The sequence below is a fragment of the Arthrobotrys flagrans genome (genome assembly GCF_004000055.1).
Source record: "Arthrobotrys flagrans strain CBS H-5679 chromosome Unknown unitig_3, whole genome shotgun sequence".
In the NCBI taxonomy this organism is placed as follows: domain Eukaryota; kingdom Fungi; phylum Ascomycota; class Orbiliomycetes; order Orbiliales; family Orbiliaceae; genus Arthrobotrys; species Arthrobotrys flagrans.
This window is the reverse complement of record NW_027137547.1, coordinates 5,012,991-5,031,214: the sequence shown is the minus strand read 5'-3', so window position 1 is coordinate 5,031,214 and position 18,224 is coordinate 5,012,991. Positions and strand designations below refer to the sequence as shown.

At 45.9% G+C, this 18,224-nt stretch overlaps 6 protein-coding genes across 6 annotated transcripts; 4 read left to right on the top strand and 2 right to left on the bottom strand.

The window, feature by feature from the left end:
- Window positions 1-228: 228 nt before the first annotated feature.
- On the top strand, window positions 229-854 carry DFL_002855 (uncharacterized protein; the record flags this gene model as incomplete). The annotated part of the gene is made up of 2 exons (XM_067631703.1): window positions 229-477; window positions 558-854. The coding sequence occupies 2 exons, from the start codon at window positions 229-231 to the stop codon at window positions 852-854; spliced, it is 546 nt and encodes a 181-aa protein (XP_067494223.1).
- A 2,938-nt stretch (window positions 855-3,792) lies between these two features.
- Window positions 3,793-5,172, top strand: DFL_002854 (uncharacterized protein; the record flags this gene model as incomplete). The annotated part of the gene is made up of 3 exons (XM_067631702.1): window positions 3,793-4,421; window positions 4,543-4,843; window positions 4,930-5,172. 3 exons carry the CDS (start codon window positions 3,793-3,795, stop codon window positions 5,170-5,172), a joined length of 1,173 nt encoding a protein of 390 aa, XP_067494222.1.
- A 783-nt stretch (window positions 5,173-5,955) lies between these two features.
- DFL_002853 (uncharacterized protein) lies at window positions 5,956-9,311 on the bottom strand (the record flags this gene model as incomplete). The annotated part of the gene is made up of 4 exons (XM_067631701.1): window positions 5,956-6,494; window positions 6,562-8,621; window positions 8,670-8,770; window positions 8,829-9,311. 4 exons carry the CDS (start codon window positions 9,309-9,311, stop codon window positions 5,956-5,958), a joined length of 3,183 nt encoding a protein of 1,060 aa, XP_067494221.1.
- A 2,114-nt stretch (window positions 9,312-11,425) lies between these two features.
- DFL_002852 (uncharacterized protein) lies at window positions 11,426-12,222 on the bottom strand (the record flags this gene model as incomplete). The annotated part of the gene is made up of 2 exons (XM_067631700.1): window positions 11,426-11,521; window positions 11,629-12,222. 2 exons carry the CDS (start codon window positions 12,220-12,222, stop codon window positions 11,426-11,428), a joined length of 690 nt encoding a protein of 229 aa, XP_067494220.1.
- A 1,185-nt stretch (window positions 12,223-13,407) lies between these two features.
- Window positions 13,408-15,328, top strand: DFL_002851 (uncharacterized protein; the record flags this gene model as incomplete). Its single annotated transcript, XM_067631699.1, has 5 exons — window positions 13,408-13,857; window positions 13,955-14,043; window positions 14,105-14,233; window positions 14,294-14,760; window positions 14,838-15,328. The coding sequence occupies 5 exons, from the start codon at window positions 13,408-13,410 to the stop codon at window positions 15,326-15,328; spliced, it is 1,626 nt and encodes a 541-aa protein (XP_067494219.1).
- A 1,464-nt stretch (window positions 15,329-16,792) lies between these two features.
- DFL_002850 (uncharacterized protein) lies at window positions 16,793-17,446 on the top strand (the record flags this gene model as incomplete). The annotated part of the gene is made up of 1 exon (XM_067631698.1): window positions 16,793-17,446. The coding sequence occupies one exon, from the start codon at window positions 16,793-16,795 to the stop codon at window positions 17,444-17,446; it is 654 nt and encodes a 217-aa protein (XP_067494218.1).
- Window positions 17,447-18,224: the final 778 nt, after the last annotated feature.

Genomic DNA, 18,224 nt, shown 5'->3' with positions numbered 1-18,224 from the left:
ATAGTCTGTCAACATAAACCCTCCTCTGACAGAGAACAAAGTACAGTACTTAAGGCAAGCCAAAAAAAGAACAGTTCCTAGCAGGTACAGAAACCAGGCAGGAATATTGCGCAACCACATCGCCAACCTTCCTGCAGCGCCTTCTCCTACCTTGATACCCCTCGCGAATTTCCGACTTACCAACCCCCCATACAGCAGCCTCAACCGCAGAGCCCCGTAGCTATCCCGATGGAACCCACAACGAAAGTAGAACCGACGGTCGCTAGCCCAGGCAGTATGGATACAGAAGAACGGATAAAAGAATTAAAACGAAGTTTGGATACAATTCTCAGAACTCTGGAAGAAATTAGACTCGAGAATGCTCAGCATACGGCAACCCTCGAGTCGGCGTCCTATGCCGGGGACTACGCCTGCCTGTGCAGGGCACCCGACATATTCGAAGGGAAACCTAACACTATTCAGACATTCCTGTACCAGGTACGGCTCTTCTTTTCGGCCAACGGCAGCCTATTCCCAACGGACAGACGTAAGATAGATTACGTACTATTAAGTCTCAGAGGTTCGGCCAGCGACTGGTCGATGCCTCTCGTGGAAAGACGAACCAAAGCGGAGGAAAGTGGCAGACCCGAAAATATCCCCATAGAATTGTCGACATGGCCCAAATTAGCAGAATCCATGCTCAACCATTGGGGATCAACAACGAGAAGGAGAAAGCGGTCAAACCAGTTCCGGCGGAAACCACGTGCGCATTCGGCATAACCGAAAGAGGGAAGAAGCCAGAGGGGCCCGTAACCGTTCCGCCCGAAGAAGGATGGTACTCAAAAAACACTCGTCCAAAGGAACACGAACTGTGACCCCTCGAGGAACGTACATGGTCGCCCCAGGTTGTTGGGAATGAACACCTAATGTAAATATTTGGAAGTTCAAAGAAGAGAACTAGCGATAAAAACACCACGAGTCACGACAACAGCTCTCAAGCAAGCATTACAACAGTTTCAGAGTTGAGAACCCACGAGCTAGAAAACTTAAGCACGAGAATGAAAGAAAACCATCGAGATTTCTTGGTACAAAGCTTCCTAAGAACTAGACTCGCAGGAACATGCTCATCAGGCACCACAAAAAAGATGTTATAAAAACTCCTTCTAAAGCCTGGCTCAAATGAAGAAAACATTACTATGATGGTTTTAGGGCTCGGGAACTCACAAAGCTCGAACCATTTAAGATATCAACTCCAGGAAACTGGACTGTAGAGAAAAGGACCCGGGCCAAAAGAAATAGAATTGACCAAACTTCTAGCTAAAGGAAATCTTCAAAACTTTTCAACTTTTTATGAGAAAGGAAGAATTAATTTATTGGAATATAGTATTGATTCTATAAAAAGATTTAGCTAAAATATATTATATTTTTTAAAAATACAATAATATAAAAAAAGTTTTATACTATATATCAAGGCGGCTCGGCCAAGCCACCACGGCATAAAATCAGCCACCAAAAATAAGGGACGTCTCTAAAAGCTGAATGCGGCAGTCGCCGCCGCCGCGTACGCAAGGACATTCTGAGAGTAGTTCAACCTAGAGAAGTTGAGACTCTCCAACCAGCTAACGAAGTAGTGGGATCTTCCGAGGGCAAGGTGGGACACATCCCAGTAAGTAAAGTTGTTCGTGCACGGGAGCGTGACGAATGTACGTTCCGTCTGGAATTAGAGAGTCTGGTTGTCAAGCTTCTTTCGTTGTCCCACCGGCATGGGCGGTGGCATAACGGAGAGTTTCCCAATCTAGTTGACCAGCCATTCCTTTCCCTTCTTTCGGTATTTCCGGCCTGTTTTCATTACCATACTTGTAAACTGGAGAGCGAAGCACTTGAACGAAATTAAAATCGCGGTTTCCAAAATTTGCAATCCCACCCAAGTACAGAAGGTGGGCGAGTGTTTTTATAAAGAGGTGCATGAAAACCAAGCGCAGTTAGCCTCGTACGATCGTCCGGTGGCGGTAGGGCGGCTAGAGGAGGGAAGAAGCTGGAGTATCAAAGACCATATATTACGGCAAATGGTCCCTATAGACGCAGAATGTGCGGTTACGTCGATAGCGTCTACTCGGGATGGTAAAAGTGCCGCATTTGCCGTGGCACCCCTCTCGTGTCGTTTTCACGGTAGAGTATCTCTCAGCGTCTATGATCTTTTTAATGAGTCTCACCCACGGAGGATTGCTTCATACAAGCAGGAAGGACGCTGTATCTGTGGTGAAATAGCTGTCGCAGCTTTCTTGCCAGATGGCTCAATCATTGCTTATTCAGGCGACTGTTGTCGGCCACGTTAACCTCATAACGGGTTCCAGCGACCTTCGAGCTATCAGTTCGGAGTGGTTTAGGGATTCGGATACACCGGTATCGATCTCGGACTCCGTGAATCCCAGACCACCCTGACCACAAGCCGCTGCGTTCTCTGGGGATGGCCGCCTGGTAGCCTTTTACAACGGCAAACATGTGAGCTTCTATAATCCAGATGTGAAGACGATAATGACAGACATGCATAAATATCTAGGGCCGAGGAACAGGTAAAAAAGGGCCCTTCGTTCTTATTTTGTCAGAGCGGAACCTGCTTAGCATATTGGAAGCACACGATTCTCAGTCGAGTAAGAAAATGATAGGGCTAAACGGGTGCGGCTCGAAGATTATGGGGAGGGAAGACAACTTGGATACGAAAATCTACATATTTCCGGTGATTGGCTCTGTTTCGGCAGCCACCGTATCATCTGGATTTCAAATTCACACCACCCTTCCACCTATGATTGTAGCGTAAATGGAACGGTCGTGGTGAATCGTTTAGATGGCGAGTTTTATGCGTAATATCTGGACCCGAAGGAGCTAGCTAAGGAGCTGGGAATTGATTGGCGGCCAGGAGAAATCGTGTGTCAGTTTTGCGATGAGAGCACCCGCTACAACCGCGTCGGCCAGGAGGGTTCTGGTACGTTACGCGTACCAAAGATCCCTCGTTCCACCACTTTTATACATTTTCGGGAAAATCCACAGTGATTTTTATATCGAAATATTAAATATCACCTTTTCAATTGCTACAGAAATTTAATACCAAGATTTTGGGACCTAAATATCCTAGAAGCTGCAAGTTAGCTGCACAGCTGCTGGGGCTAGAAGGTTTGTTAGATTTGGTTAAAGCTGGGAAATGCATCAGACCTGCCACCATGAATGGGGAATAGCAATGTATGACCCACAGCTTGATAGCTAATCCCTGCACGCGGGACCGCTTGAACGGCAGCCGCGAACTAGGTTTAGCTCACGCCAGCATTAAAACCGGGACCTTGCTCCACCCTTCCTTTTTGACCTCCTCTTTGCTCGAGCACCCCCATTTCTATCACATACTCTCTCTCTTTCACTTCACTTTTTTCCTTTCTTTGTTTTTTAAAAGACTAAAAAGGGCGTGTAAATGTGACAGCGGATAATCCAATTGATCACATTTAAAGCTTCCCCCCTTTTCTCTCCCCTTTTCCCTTTCTCACACGAGCAAGGAGGATACCTCTTTTTCTTACCCGTTCTCACTTTCGAGAGAAGGCACTCTACCCGAGCTACTCCTCACCGAAGAAACAGCACACGCACCCCACGAAAAATACAACGTTTACAACGCAGTTTTTCCTTTCATAAAAGTCAACATCCACATGGCTGGCTTCCCGATATCCCCAACTGCATCGTAAATTCCCCACATTCTTGCTTAAAGTTTCTACTCGAAAACCAAGGGGAGCTTTCATATTCTAAAAGGAAAAAAAAAAAAAACCGTTCGAGATGTTTGCGAACTGGAACCTCCTGATCCCTGCCGATAAGGACAAATCCGCCCCGCGTAACCCCGCCATCAAAAAGGCCCGTCTAACTTCCATAACCTACCCCCGGTGCCTCTCACTCTGCACCACTCCTTCCCCGGATACTCCTTCGACCGTCCCGTCACTAGAAACAATCACTCAAATCTTCTCCACCCTCCGAAAACCCTCCGACGTCCTCCCGTCGCATTTACAACTTCTCAATGTCAGCTATACCTACGACCTTCCATTATCCTCCTTGATCCCCACCAAATACCACCCTGACGAAAACGACCCGGATGAGAACAGTCTATTCAACCAGAGGAAAAAGGAGATTGTGGTGGAAAATCAAGATGCGTACGATTTTATCGCGAGACGGAGGAGGGATATTAAGATTGGAAATTTTTATAAATTCTTTCAGGCCATGGAGATGGTTGAGTTGATCTTGTCGTCGGAAAATCCGGCAGATAAGAATGGTGGGAAGGAAAATAAGATGGATGGGCTACCGGTGGATGGTGGTGCTGCGGGTGCTGCGGCGAGGAGTGCGGCGAAATATCGAGAGGAATTGCTGAGAAACTTCGTGGACCCCGTGGCTTGGGGGTTTGATATGAGGATATAGTATGGAACCCCCCTTCTCCCCTTTATTCCATCATATGAAGCTGCCCTCGGGGCCGGATACAGAGCTCTATATATTGTTACACAAACCATGCTAACAAAAAGCTACGAAATGTAACAACAGCCCACCACGTTACCCTCCAAAGCTCCTCTCCAACCATTCCCTCTTCTCTGTCAAAGCGGACCTATACCTCCACAGTCAACCACCTACCGTGCAGGAACGTAAAGAAGGAGTAGTACTTGGCCCCGCAGCCATACTACAAACCCGTAACGAGGAGAAATTCACAGAAACGGACGATGTAGCCGATGCGGTCCACGAGTTATCGGCACTTTTGACATTGAGTCAGGAACGATGTAGGACGGGAATGCATAAGAAGGTTAGATATTCGGCTGTTGGAAAGGATAAAGAGATCGGTGGTGATGATGTGAGTTCTTTTATCCTTTTTCAAATTTGAGAAAACCGGGTAGTTACGATTGATCTGTAACCTTTTGTACTAACACAAATTACCAGCTCTTCTTAATCTCATCCGTCAACCACCACCTCGCAATCTCCCACGTATTCTTAACACAAGCATACATCAAATTCGTCAGAACAGGCCAACTCCCCTCCGAAGGATACATGGAAAAGAATCCACAATGGTGTTGTTGCAGAATCGGCAGAACGAAATGGTACAGCTTGATCGAAGTTGACGGACGAATCGACGCATTGAAAGCAATCATGGCGGTGATGAATTGGTTGAGGAGGACCGATTAAGGAAAGGATTGGGCAATTGGCACGCGCCACGGTGAACTCTTGTCTTCGTGGGCCACATCTGGGTACGAGGCCGGGCCACACATGCATAGCGGGAAGCGGTTGCATATTGCATATTGTCAGAAACGGTGTGTGCGACAAAAGGGCGTGGATTTGGGCATAAGTCGATAGCAAGAAATTGATTGCACAGCTTCAACATGCAAAATGGTGGATACGAGAGAGGCAAGCCTCCAAGACGAGGACCATAAAAGTCTAGCTACACGCTCACGCGAGCCCCTGTGTCTATAGTTAGCTAGTCCCAAGTCAAGAAATCAAACTACTACTACTACTACTAGATCTATAGAATTCAGCACAGAATGATATTAGAAGTTTTCTTCTTTTTTATAATAAAAACAAAAAACGTTTTATCTCCCATTCTTCTGCGTCTCCTATCTTATCATCCCTAAAGTTTTAAAAAGGTGGTTTCCTATGCGTACAGTAGTAAACAAAGCAAAAAGAACGCCCGAGAACTCCAACTTTTCCCCCACCAAAGACTGGCAAGGGGCACTGAAATATCTACACACATCATTAAAAAACCGTGCGTCTAAATACTCGACACACCCGAAGTCCAAACAATCGGTCTATCTTCAACCGGCCCACCTTGAAGGGTAAAAAACGCCATCGCTCAAAAGCCAACCAATCCATCAATGCATAATGCATATGCATCTGAAAAATGAAAAATGAATCTGTATCCCGAATCCTCCCATCCCAAGTATATACAGCCGCTCCCAACTCCTTCCCACCCAGTTACTGACAAACAAACTTCATTGTCCCGCAAAGGATTGCCGTCCATAGTCCTCTCGCAATATCTCTCTCTTGCAAAGCATCAAAGAGTTGATACATCGCCTCTTTCGTTTGGTTCACCCCCAACAGCGCCGTTAGTCCCTGGGGTAAACTCTCCGACAACAGAATTCTCGCCTTCTGCCTCAACTCTTCTTTCTCTTCGTCGGTTCGTGGTTTCTTTGTCTGCTCCCATTCCTTCGCTTCCGCCGGTGTCGGTAGTGCGTTCTTACGAATTTGTCGAATGTAATCTGCAATTACCTCCGGTTTGGTGTTGGCTTCCAAGACATCGGATTGGATCATGTTGCGCATGCCCGCAAGCTGCGAGTTTCCAGGCCGTAGTATAACTGATTTTGCGATGTTAAGGAAGGAGCGACGAATCATCCAGGCCGTTGACAGGCCATACAATTCATTAATGATTGAAAACATGATCTCCAAGACATATTGGGTCTCAGTTTCCGTGATACCCTCGAAGATAGCGGCCGGTGGGATGTGTGGCATATAACCTGCCGTTAGTGTTCAAGTTAGCGAATACTCACGGAGAAACCTAAAAGACTGGCTCGCGGAACTTACCAAGATCCTCATGCTCAGACGTCATGTCGTAATTGTCAATTTCACTAGGCGGGTGTGGGAGGGAAATTCCATCCAGTTCCTGTGGGAGGGGCTCTTCAAACGTCATTGTGATATTTTCGGACTCGAGAGTCAGGTCCCTATCGAGAAGAGACGGTGTGGATTGTGCTAGCGTATCCTCATCGTCGCTTGCATTGACTGTCGACAAATTAGAGGACCTTGCCGCTACACTTGCAGACCTTCGTGGCGGGAGAGGTGGATTAGTGGCTCGACGGGTTAATTGAATGCTGAATCTTCCACGGTTCTCAGGCGGAGGCTCAACCGGCGAATCGTCCTGAGGAGCGATAGGTGCCTCTAGGCTTTCTTCGTTCAAGCGAGCGCGGGAGGCGGCCCTGGAGGTGTTATTCGAGATAAATCCAAATGGTCGATTATCAGTTCGCTCGGATGGTGATTGAGCCAAGGTCTGCGACGCTAGAGCCTTCTTGATTCCTCCAAAGAATGCCTTTCCGCCTTCGCTAGCAGACTGTGGAGCTTTCGTGATAGTACCGAGAATATTCTTTCCCATATTTTCGAGGGAGGCACTGCTGCGCCAGGGGGTGTTTGGAGTCTCCTGTTTCAATTGTTTTTCGCGCTCACGCTTATCCTCGTCTTTTTCGAAGAACTTATAGAGTGCTTCGGTTTTCACGAGGGGTTCTTCGCTGAGCGCCATTCGCAGATAGAATTCCAACATGGCAACCACTTCATCTATCGATCGATTTCTCCAAGTGGGTAGCCCCTCTTCCGAGAAAGCCATCATGTACTTTTCACATCCCGAAATTCTCGCGACACTAAATAAGGTATTATGTAGATTCTCAAAGTCCTGATAAGTCCTCATCACGATCCTCCCGGCTGAGGCTAAAGGTTCTAGTTGAATCATGAATTGGTTCTTGGGCTTTGACCTTAGAGTTCTAGATGGATCGGGGGTTGGGCCGGCGTCTACTACCGTAACTCTTCCGTTAAGAAGCCCCATGCCAGGGGAAGGCTTCGTCGGTTCAACGGCCTGGGACGGATAGATTCCGCTACGGCTTGATTCGGAGCTGGTCTTATGTGGCGTCATGGAAAGCTCCGATACACTAGCGCGGGAGCTGGCACTCGAGGACGCCCTCTTTGTAGACATCTCGATAGGAGAGCGCGGTGGACTATCAACCGGGCTCTGGTTTTGGCTAGCGGACCGCATTTCTAGACTCTTTCCATCCTCAGAATTATCTTCGTCGCGGTTCGAAACGCCCTCGTTTCGAATAAACTCGTGTGGCAGTATTCTAGTAGGCTTCTCGACTGATGGGCTATTGGTGGGGTTCGTGCCGTTCGTGCCGTTCATACCATTCGTACCATTCGTGCCGTTGACATTCTTGATTCCGTTTGTGCCGTTGGGTTGCATTGGCGCTGGCCGAGGGTTTTCTTTTCTAGTCGTCGGAGATTGCGTCGCAGACTTCGACTCCTGTGGAATAACAGTCGAAACCTTTGGCAAACTTCCCTGAGCGGCACCTGCGACACTTCTATCAAAGGCTTGAAGTACTGCACCAACGCCTTCCTTACTGGGGCCAGCGCTTTCCTTCTGCTCGAGAAAATAGATAATCCACTCGTTGATAAAGTCCGGGTCGCTGAACCTTTCCACCATATTCCAGAGTATGACGCTTCGGACGATATTCTTGAGAAACAATGCCACAGGTTCGCTGTTCTTCAAGTCGCGAGGAGCAAATTGTTGAATAATATCCGATGATAGCTCCCTAAGTTTTTTATCCTGGTCCCCCCGATGCACCAAATCTGCCAGATCTGACTTCGGATTCGCTGAGATATAGGTTTGGACACCAGCCCTAAGTTCTCTATTGACGCTCAGTGCCCGGGAAAGATCTTGCATGAAGGCTGTCATTGTACTCGAGATGTTAATGACCGACCAGAAGAAAACATCGGCCGGGCGTTTGTTGTTCATATGTTTTGAGAATCGGAGGAATGTCTGGGTCAGGTAGTGGTGGCATGTCGCAGGAAAAGATGAATCGTCGGGAATGAGTGGCATGTACCATGAGCTTTACCGGTTAGTATTAGATATATGTGGTAAAGATTCGAATACGTACTTGATGCAATCCTTAACGACGGCATTACAGAGCTCGTCCAAGGCACTCCCGACCTTTGGGTTCAGGGACGAAAAGTCGACGACAGCGTCTTCTTGTGCCTTCTATCAATGGGTTAGCTGTGACTTTAACTTCTGCTATTTTATACGAAAGTCTACAAACCTGTTCTTTAGTACTATCTCCAGATTCTTTCTCGGGTGGAATGGAGACTTTAGGCTTAGCCAATGACTTGATGGCGTCCGACAGACCATTCTGATTCTGGAGAGCAGCGTGAAACATGGCTCCCAGAAACGTGCCGACCAGAAGCAGGCCGATTCTCCCAAATACCGTGCTCGTCACAAGAGCTACAACTAACAAACCAGCTATCAAGGTTGTTTCTGATGCACTGCTAATTGTCGATAATAATCTATCCAGTACTGGTGGTAATTGTTCTTCAGACTGTGGTTTTGTTTCGGAACTGGGAGTTGTGATGCTATCGGTGTTGCTAGTGGTTGAACCAGCAGGCAACAGGGAGGACAGCTCAGGCTCTGCCCTAGGAGTGGAGTCTAGCTCTTCATCTTGAGTCGTCATAGAGCCCTCGGCAACTGTCGGGAGTGTAGATAGCACTGGTGGTAAGCCAGAATCTTCGGAGGTGGCTAATGGCATATTGGGCCAGATGTAGGGATAAAGACGTCGCCGGGGGCGGAAGGAAAAGTGAGGATCGGAATTCTACTGTCGATATCTGGCCCCTTCCCCACTTCGCATCATCTCCCCTACAAGGCTTCAACAAAGATAGGTAGATGTTTTTTCTAGCAGCGTCCGTCCCAGAAAATATTGTTTTCGGCTTTGGAAGTGATGGTTTTTTTCGTTGTAGACGGAACCAGGCAAGGTTTCCGGGCGGAGTTTAAGGTTGCTACAGTGGTAAGTTAATTGGCAAGCTGTCGCTTTTATGTCGCAGAACTGAGAGACAGGGCGTGCAAACGTTAACGGGCCGGGTGACGTACAGGAAAAACCCAAAGCTGTTAGGGCGGTACTAGAGCTTGTAAGGCGTGTCGCACAATTGTAAGTACAGGTTTCGTAAAGAACCACGGTCGGATTTGGAGTATCAAAAGGCCGGCTTTGATACGTGTCGATAGGGACTTCGGAAGAATGTGGATATTTCTGGTGGGTAATTTAAGTAATTGACAGGGATCGACAGCTATAAGTATTATAATATGCGATCCCAAAGGGGTTCCGGGGCAAATTTTGGCCCGACACTATATAAAGGAGAGTGGAGCTAGCTTCGAATTCGAGACTCCTGCACCGTCAATCGATGTGTCCGTCTAGGACCGGCGAGGGCGATAGTTAAAGCTGTTTGATGGCAGCGGCTTTTAACCACCTGTAGTTAGCACTGGCCACCTAACGGTGTTTTTATATTGAAAAACTTGCTGGGAGTCCGGAGACGTCGACGCCGAAAGATAGGTGGTATTGAAGTTGTTCAAGAGGTGGTTAAGGGACACAGATGTGAGAGCAAGTAAATATTAAAATTAAAATTAAAATAAAAATAAAAAATACTTCCCCACTCACTTGATCTAATTCTAATTTCTAAATCTGCAATCAGGATAATCTTGGGATCCTCCTGGCGAGCGAGCGAGCAGGCATGGCATATGGCATGGCACAGAACGAAACTCGAGCGCTTGGCACATCCGACACACTCAAAACCGCGAGTCCAATTTCTAAAACGAAGGGGCTTGTCTTGCCACTTGATCCGGGGGGCATGCCCAGGTCAGGCCAAACAACTTGTCGACGACCGCGACAAAATTGTCAGAATTCGAACTCGCTAGGGGGGCCTTTCAATCTCAGATGAGATTCAGAGTGTAGACCTTTTGTTCATTTTTTCTCTCGAATTCTTCCAAATTACAGACTTTTTAAACAAATTCGGTTGGGCATGATATGCCGCCGTTCCAACAGTACACCAACGCCAACACACCATGCATTGACTATCATTGCCTATCGATATTTGATACAATCCATGATCACAAGAATGTGAATGTGAATGTGAATTCATTTATGACTTCTCGCATATTTCCAGAATATAATATGCCATTCAATCAAATGCATACATTGGTCTTAGAAATATCAGATACTGCTCGAGTGGTCACAATCATCCAACGCTAAGTCAAAGATGATAGTCCACCACTCCTCACCGCCTCATTCCGCCCTGCAGATCCAGCTATTCCAGTTTTCGATATATTAGTACGAACTCGAAACATTCTCTAGAGGCGATATCACTACGAGCCCTCTTGCGCAAGTCATATTCGTTGAATTGTTTCCACTAACCGCTTAAGCATCCAATTTCCATCTTGATCATTGACGGGACCCACAGTTCCCTGCATGTGAGTCTCCGGGACAAGATAGGCTATCCGTAGACTTCCAAAAAGCTTATATGTATCTTAAGGTAGAAAAACTAGGCAAGAGATACTTCAGTATCTTTCTTAAAATATGCTAGGTCCTTTATATCTACCTACTAACTAACAGACTCAAATAAATGCAAATATTACTCCAAAATACTAACAATGACATCGAATTCCCCTAATACAAAATCCATTCCAAAATCCATTCCAAAATCCAACAGAACCACAAAACGCCCAGCGCTAGCATCTAGATCCAGTCTTGTGAATATCTCGTTATATAGGCACAGGACAGCCTTCTAATCATTCTAACCCTTCCCCGAGACCTGCCTTGTGTACTTAATAATCATGTCCTCCAAAGCCAATAAGTATACCCCAGCGAGCAGGTGCTTATACGTAGAAGCGAAGGTCAATCGGATAACTTCGACGAGCTCGTGCTGGACTAGGAGCGCTGCAGTCAAAGTTGTTGCAAGTATAGATACGAGACTGTATTTCAGTTAGCATTAGTACTAGATTCCCATGCATTTTTACAATCAGTTCTTCTGAAAGTCTGGAGGAAATGGGCTCCAGAGCTTGAGAGCTTCACAACCCACCTTGGCCGATTTAACACCCTTAACATCCTTCAACGGAAAAGCGAACTTTCCATCCTCTTCCTTCCGCCAGTCCTTCCATTCGCCAACTTCGCAACCACCCGGATGTTCAGGGTTCGGATTTTGTTCCAGGAAGAGCCGGACTGTATCAGGACCTCTCTCGATACTAATAGCTTGACTCCCCGGTCCACCCGGGAACGATACCGTAAAAACACCTCCAGGTGCCGGAAGCAAGCTTTGAAATGTGCATGTTGGTTCCGGGTTATTTGGATTGGGTTTACACTCCTGGAACTCCTTCCCAAGTTCCTCAGAAAACAATCTATCACCGTCTATCCTTTTGATTTCAATTGATCCTAGGTGGCCGACTTGATCGACGAGACTGCTGGCTTCCGAGAAGCTAGATTCGCGGCTGTCGTATTCGTAGTATACACGCTCGAATAAAAGGTTGCAAGTTCTGTGAGGAGGGTCTACATTTTGTAGCTGTACTGGCTGTGGTCGTGGGACAGCTGCACCCATTGGTGTGAACGGTGCCGGTACGGCATTCATCCAGCCCAAGGACCATACGAAATTCGCCCACCAATCCAATGGCCCACCCATTTTTGTGATGTTTGTAAGATTGAAGAGATGGGTTTAGAGTAGTATGGAGAAGATAAATGTGAATGGGTGTATATGCTTCTGAGAATATTGGAGTCCGGTGGTTTGCTGATAAATATTATGGCATTCCGTGGGAGAACTTGGCCCTTTTATATCTTTGAGAGACCCATATATTCATTTTCTATCTTGTCGATATATTGTCTAGCTAGATATTGGTTTTAGTTGTAATGATAAAAATATCGGATTTGGCACTACGCTGATTGAGAACTACAACTTGATCTGAAACCACCGGGTTCAGTAGAGATACATACAATGCACTGGCCCCAAGCATGTCGGAACACTTCGCATCAGTTTCCTAAGCTTTAATTTTTACACATATATCCCATGTCTCCCAAACCCACGTGCGATTTCATGGCTCAAGACTGGTCACAATTCACCATCTCCCCCCACGAAGTAGTTAACTCGATTCAAGGGTTTGAAGATGTTGTCCGTCAGTGCAGTTAATGCAAAATCGAATCTATCGGCTGGAAGTCGGTGTTGAATAAGCCCTAACCGCAAGGAACTTCAGCATTTGCACATGCAGAGGGTGGTTTACAAGACCAAGCCCCTTCTCGGAACCCTGCCCGACACAGGCAACTAACATTATAACACATCCAACAACCCTCAACCCCATGAACCTAGCAAAACCCTTCGGCGTCATTCTCCCATTGACAGATACGGCCAGGGCCAATCGGTATTTTTAATATTTGCACTGTGGGAAAATAATACCTTACAAGGAAAATACATCCACACTAACCGAAATTTGTGATCAATTAACTGCTGTGTTTTGAGTCACCAAACAATTGTGCAGTGTTTTTCGGGCGGTGATGTGGTGGCGCTAGTCGTGCTTAGTGGACCCGTTCGCCTGCAGATAGGCCAAAAGGCGGGTTCGCCTTAACCCTCTTGGCTTTGCTTATAAGCTGGAGTTCTCCTTCAAATTCCGTAATTCTGAATTCCGTGTATTAATTCAGATAAACTCCTCCTCGCACTTTCGTAGAACATTGGTAACCGCCCCAAAGAGACCTACCATTCGAAACTCATCCTCCAATTCGATCGATTCCGGTACCCTGCAGTCGCAAGGAAATCCCGCAACCTTAAAGCTCCCCAAATCCCTGACAATTTTCCAACACCAACAACACAAAAACAAAGATGTCCGAAAAGCCACCTGAACTAAAACCCTCGTCAGGCGAGCTTGCAGACGAGCTTGAGTCCTTTAGGCGCCAATGGAAGGAAGACCTCCAATCCCAAAGGCAGCCATTGAATACTACCACATCCCAGCCGAACTCGGATGTTGTTCCTACTCAATCATCATCAAACCCCAATGATCATAGTACACAAAGTGCTCTGCATAAGCGACGACATTCCCAGCATGCTCGTGATATCATTCCGCAAAATCTATTGGCTCAAAAGCAGCACGATGTCGATGGGTTTAGAAGTTTGGATTTGGATGTCAAGCCTACCCTTAGTCTTGGGCCTGGAGAGAGGACATTGGATAGTGCACCGTTAACGACGGGGTTGGAGCATTATGAGGCAGCAGTCGAGAAGGAGAGAGATGGAAGGATTAATGAAAGTGTTAGGTTATACAGGAAAGCTTTTAAGGTACGCATGGGTATTGTGCCTTATATCGACCTATAGATGCGAGCACGTGGGATATATAATGAAGCATTGAATGGGCAAAGAACTAACATTTTTCTAGCTTGACCCTTCCGTCCATGAGAAATTCAAGGAAAAGTATTATCCCAAGCAACCCACGTCAGGGAAACCGAAGAATGCGGAGTCGGCAGAGTATGTTGGCAATCGGCCATCCAAGATAATCGAGATTGTACGGCTAACAGATCTCGTCTAGGAAATCGGAAGAGAGTGTTCTCCCCACCGAGGAGCTAGTCAATACCTTCGCCGGAATTCCCATAATCGCAGGAGACAATATCAACCTTGCCTCTCTCAAAGGGAAGGAATCCTACAAGAAAGCGCCAACGTGTCCGATTTCTACGATACCGAGAGAAATTCTGATACATATCTTTTTCCTACTTTCTAGGACGGATCTCACCTCATTTGTCCGATCGGTTACAATCTGTAAATCTATATGCTATCTGATATATACTGAGCGGCAATTTTGGAGAGAACTCTGCAAAAATGTTTACGAGAATATGATATGGGGTCCTTCGTGGGCCTGTGATATCAGAGGCGAACCGTTACTTGATCATGATCTTGATAGAATAGAAACCGGGCTAAACAGCCTTGGTATTATCGAAGAAGGCGAAAACGAGGGCTCTGGCGAGGAGGAAACCTCAAAGTTGGACGTACTTCCAACCCGGCCATTTGATGAAATCGAAGTCATCAAATACAATTCATCATACAGATTGATGTTCATTGAACGGCCGAGGATCAGATATAACGGAATCTATATCTCAACTTGCACTTACCTTCGTCAAGGGCACCAAGCCGCTAGTAGTCTAGCCCTCTCAACAGTGCCTGTACACATGGTCACATATTACCGATATCGTATGTTTATTTCCCCACGAACCCCCCCCCCCAATTGCAAAAGAAGGTCTATCTAATCACATCCTTGACAAAAACAGTCCGCTTCTTCCCGTCCGGCTTTGTCATACACCTCCTCACCCCCGCCGAACCCTCTGACGTCGTCCACTCCATAACCCTTGGTAACTACAACTACCTCGACTCCATAAAAGCTACAACATCATCAACTCTCCCATCCCACCTCAACAACATAAAACACATCCTCCCCGCCCGCTGGCGTGTTCACTTCAATCCGCATACCTATCCCTCCCCCAACTCGACTGACGAACCAGGACATAGGATTCAAATCGAAAGTAAAGGTTCCGATACAGCCGGACGGTATATCAATACTCTTGATTTGACGCTTAAGATGAGGCCGAAGGGTATTGGTGGACGGAGGGGTTATGGGGATAGACTTTCATGGAATAGTTATACGAGTTTTAATGTTTTGACGGAGGATAGAGGGTCGTATTCGTTGAAGAACGATAAGCCATTTTACTTTAGTCGGGTGAAAAGTTATGAGCGAGAGGTGTTGAGAGAGGGTGAGGAGTGATTTTGGAGGTTTGGTCTAAAAAATACCGTATCATTCGGACGATTTGGGAGGTTTCAAGGCTAAGGGTGATTTGATGCTAGCGGCTTGAGTCAGGATCTCGATTTGCATATACCAGCTGAGAACTCTAAATTGTTTCCTCGTATTGGCGGCTGAACCCATTGCTAAATTCTGTCAATTGATCAAGTCTTCAACCGTTCAAGTTGAATTTTTCCCGGTTTCGTTTTTTAACTAACAAGCTGGTCGCGGGTTACCGGTATGAGGGCACGGGCAAGAAGTGTTTTCGTGGCAAACACCATGTGTACGATATTCAGGGGTATAGTGTGCGGTTACGTAGGTGAGCTCTACCAGCCATCAACTGTCATGATATGACGGTGGCGTTCTAGGTCGCAGTTGGCGTCGCTTTTGTTGGGCGATGCATAGCCTAACTCCAACTTGGAAATCCTTTCATTGGCAGTTGAACGATTAATTCTGGAACTCACAGTACGTGATTATTCAATGGTAATCTCGGGGTAGCAGGAACTTTTGAGATTTTGAATAATTTCGAATAAGGTATTTTCTTGAGAAATAGATTAGTATTGAGGCTGGACAAAAACTTTCGATGATTCTTAATCATTAACTAAGCTTAAATGTATACTCCGCGGTAGCACTTCGTCGTACCCCACATTTGAACATATGTATGTAGTATGCATGATCGTGGCATCTGAGGATGAGAGACGTTTGAGACACAATTCAAAAAAGCGTCTAGTCGCGATCGATATCTTGTTGATACCCAATATATCACCAATTCTTGGGGAAAATTCGATATTTATCAAAATTCTGGAAGCTTTTTTTTTTTTTTTTTTCTTATAGGAAAAAGATATTTTATCAAAGGTGGTTGTGTCGATATATCAAAATATGTATCTGAGGTCGCTAGTTCTCTCACTCAGTGTGATTTCTGCAGTTTCTGTAACAGAGAAATGTGTAGGCGTCTGCAATGCAGATAATTGCCTGAGAGGTATGGAGGAATCCCCATCTATGATATCGAAAGATGTATTATTTACTGACGAGTATGTACTTATTTAGCATTGAGGACTACACAAATTTCTACACGCCCGGCTCAGGCGTCTGCAGACTGTACACGCATCGTCAATGTCACTTATACCCCTCCTACAGTGTAAGTAATATAATACGTATTCGTATATGTATCCTATATTACTGTACCTTTGGCTTTTTAAATATTTACTTGCAAAACCATGAAATCCAACTTGTCTTACCGGACTCCAGGACAAAGACAGAGTATTTCACTGTTACTCAGACAGACATCAGCACAATCCCCAGTACACTCGTTAAATTTTTCTTTGACACACAAACCGATGTAATCCAGGCCACGGCAACGACGGATGTATCAACTACCATCACAAAACAGGCCAATTATAAGAGAGTGGTTGCCTCGACCTCCATTAGTTTCCCTACCTATGCGACTCCATGTTCAGGCTTCTACCGTTTCTCCAGTGCATTGGCGTCACCCTGAGAATCATCACCGTCCCTGCACCATCGACTACTATCACACTCCCAGTTACCGAAACAAGTCTCACAACCGTCACCCAAGTGGCTGAGACTACTTCTGTCACAATTACGGATGCTACCGTGAGTGTTACGACGACTGCTACGACCGTTACGAACACAATTGCTACAACCGTTGAGCCACCTGCCGCCGATGTTACCGGAGTAGGCCGGCTCTACAAGAACGGCGTCGCTACAGATGGCTATGTGGGAGAGTATCTATCTTCAGACATGTCATACGGTTACTATACGACGGATGTCAATGCAGCAACGAAGCTTCGACTTGATTCGAGCGGTCAGCTCTGGTTTGGTGATAAGGTTGCCAAGATAGATTTTGCCAGCACCCTCAACAACCACCTAATGTTCGTTTACCCAAATTTCGCAACTAGTATCTTTTCACTCTTAATTTGCCCCCTTGTTGCAAATTCCTTCGTCGATTGCGTCGTCGGACCTCAAACACCGCCAGTACAATTGGTATTTATGCAGTGGAGCGGTAATTTTATCCATTCTACTTCGTATACGAATGCCGTCTTGAACGATTATAGAGACTATATTGTCTCCATTAAGTTGTTGTAGTATTATAACCAAATACTGGGTCGCAAATAAGATAAAATTGTATAGCGCCCGAGTATACATTTTCGGGCTAGCTTTTTATTTTATTTTTATTTTTTAAACTATTATTGCCTTCTTCGTAATTATTTTCAAGGCACAAAATGCATCTGTGTTCATATGATATATATTCTCCATTTTAAGAATTGATTCGACTCGTAAATGCTTTAAATTTCTGACACTGTTAAATTTCACTGTCGTTGAGCATCACACCCATTGTGTTGTATTCTGTTATATTTTGTTCCATTACAGGGCAGATATGTTTGTTAATCTCTGTCGGAACTCGGGCATTCCAGCCGGTGTGCTCTAGGATATATTCAGCTGGTTTTGCATACCAACTTTCGCGAAGTGACAATCCACTATTCATGTGCTCAATCTACTCGCCCAAAGATATCGGGCTTCGGCAGAACAATTGTACAACGGAACGCGAACGATCTCCACGATAATTTTTTACGTTGCAATTGTGATGTTCTTGCATTTGATCTCCACAAATCTGCCACTTGGAATCGAGCTATTGGGCACTTAGCTATAGCAAAATTTTAAGTTTTTAAAAGTTTAAAAGACGAAGTTCAGCCATCCCGAAGTGCGATGGGTGCAACTTCCAACGTTTAGGCATTTCCACCCGACCAAGTTTCGCGCTTGTGCACGTGGGGTTGGGATGATCATAAACGCTCAAAAAATTTTCTTTGTGTTCTAAAATTCATAAAGCCCTAGATTCATGATCAGCGGGCTTTTTGGTGGCAAC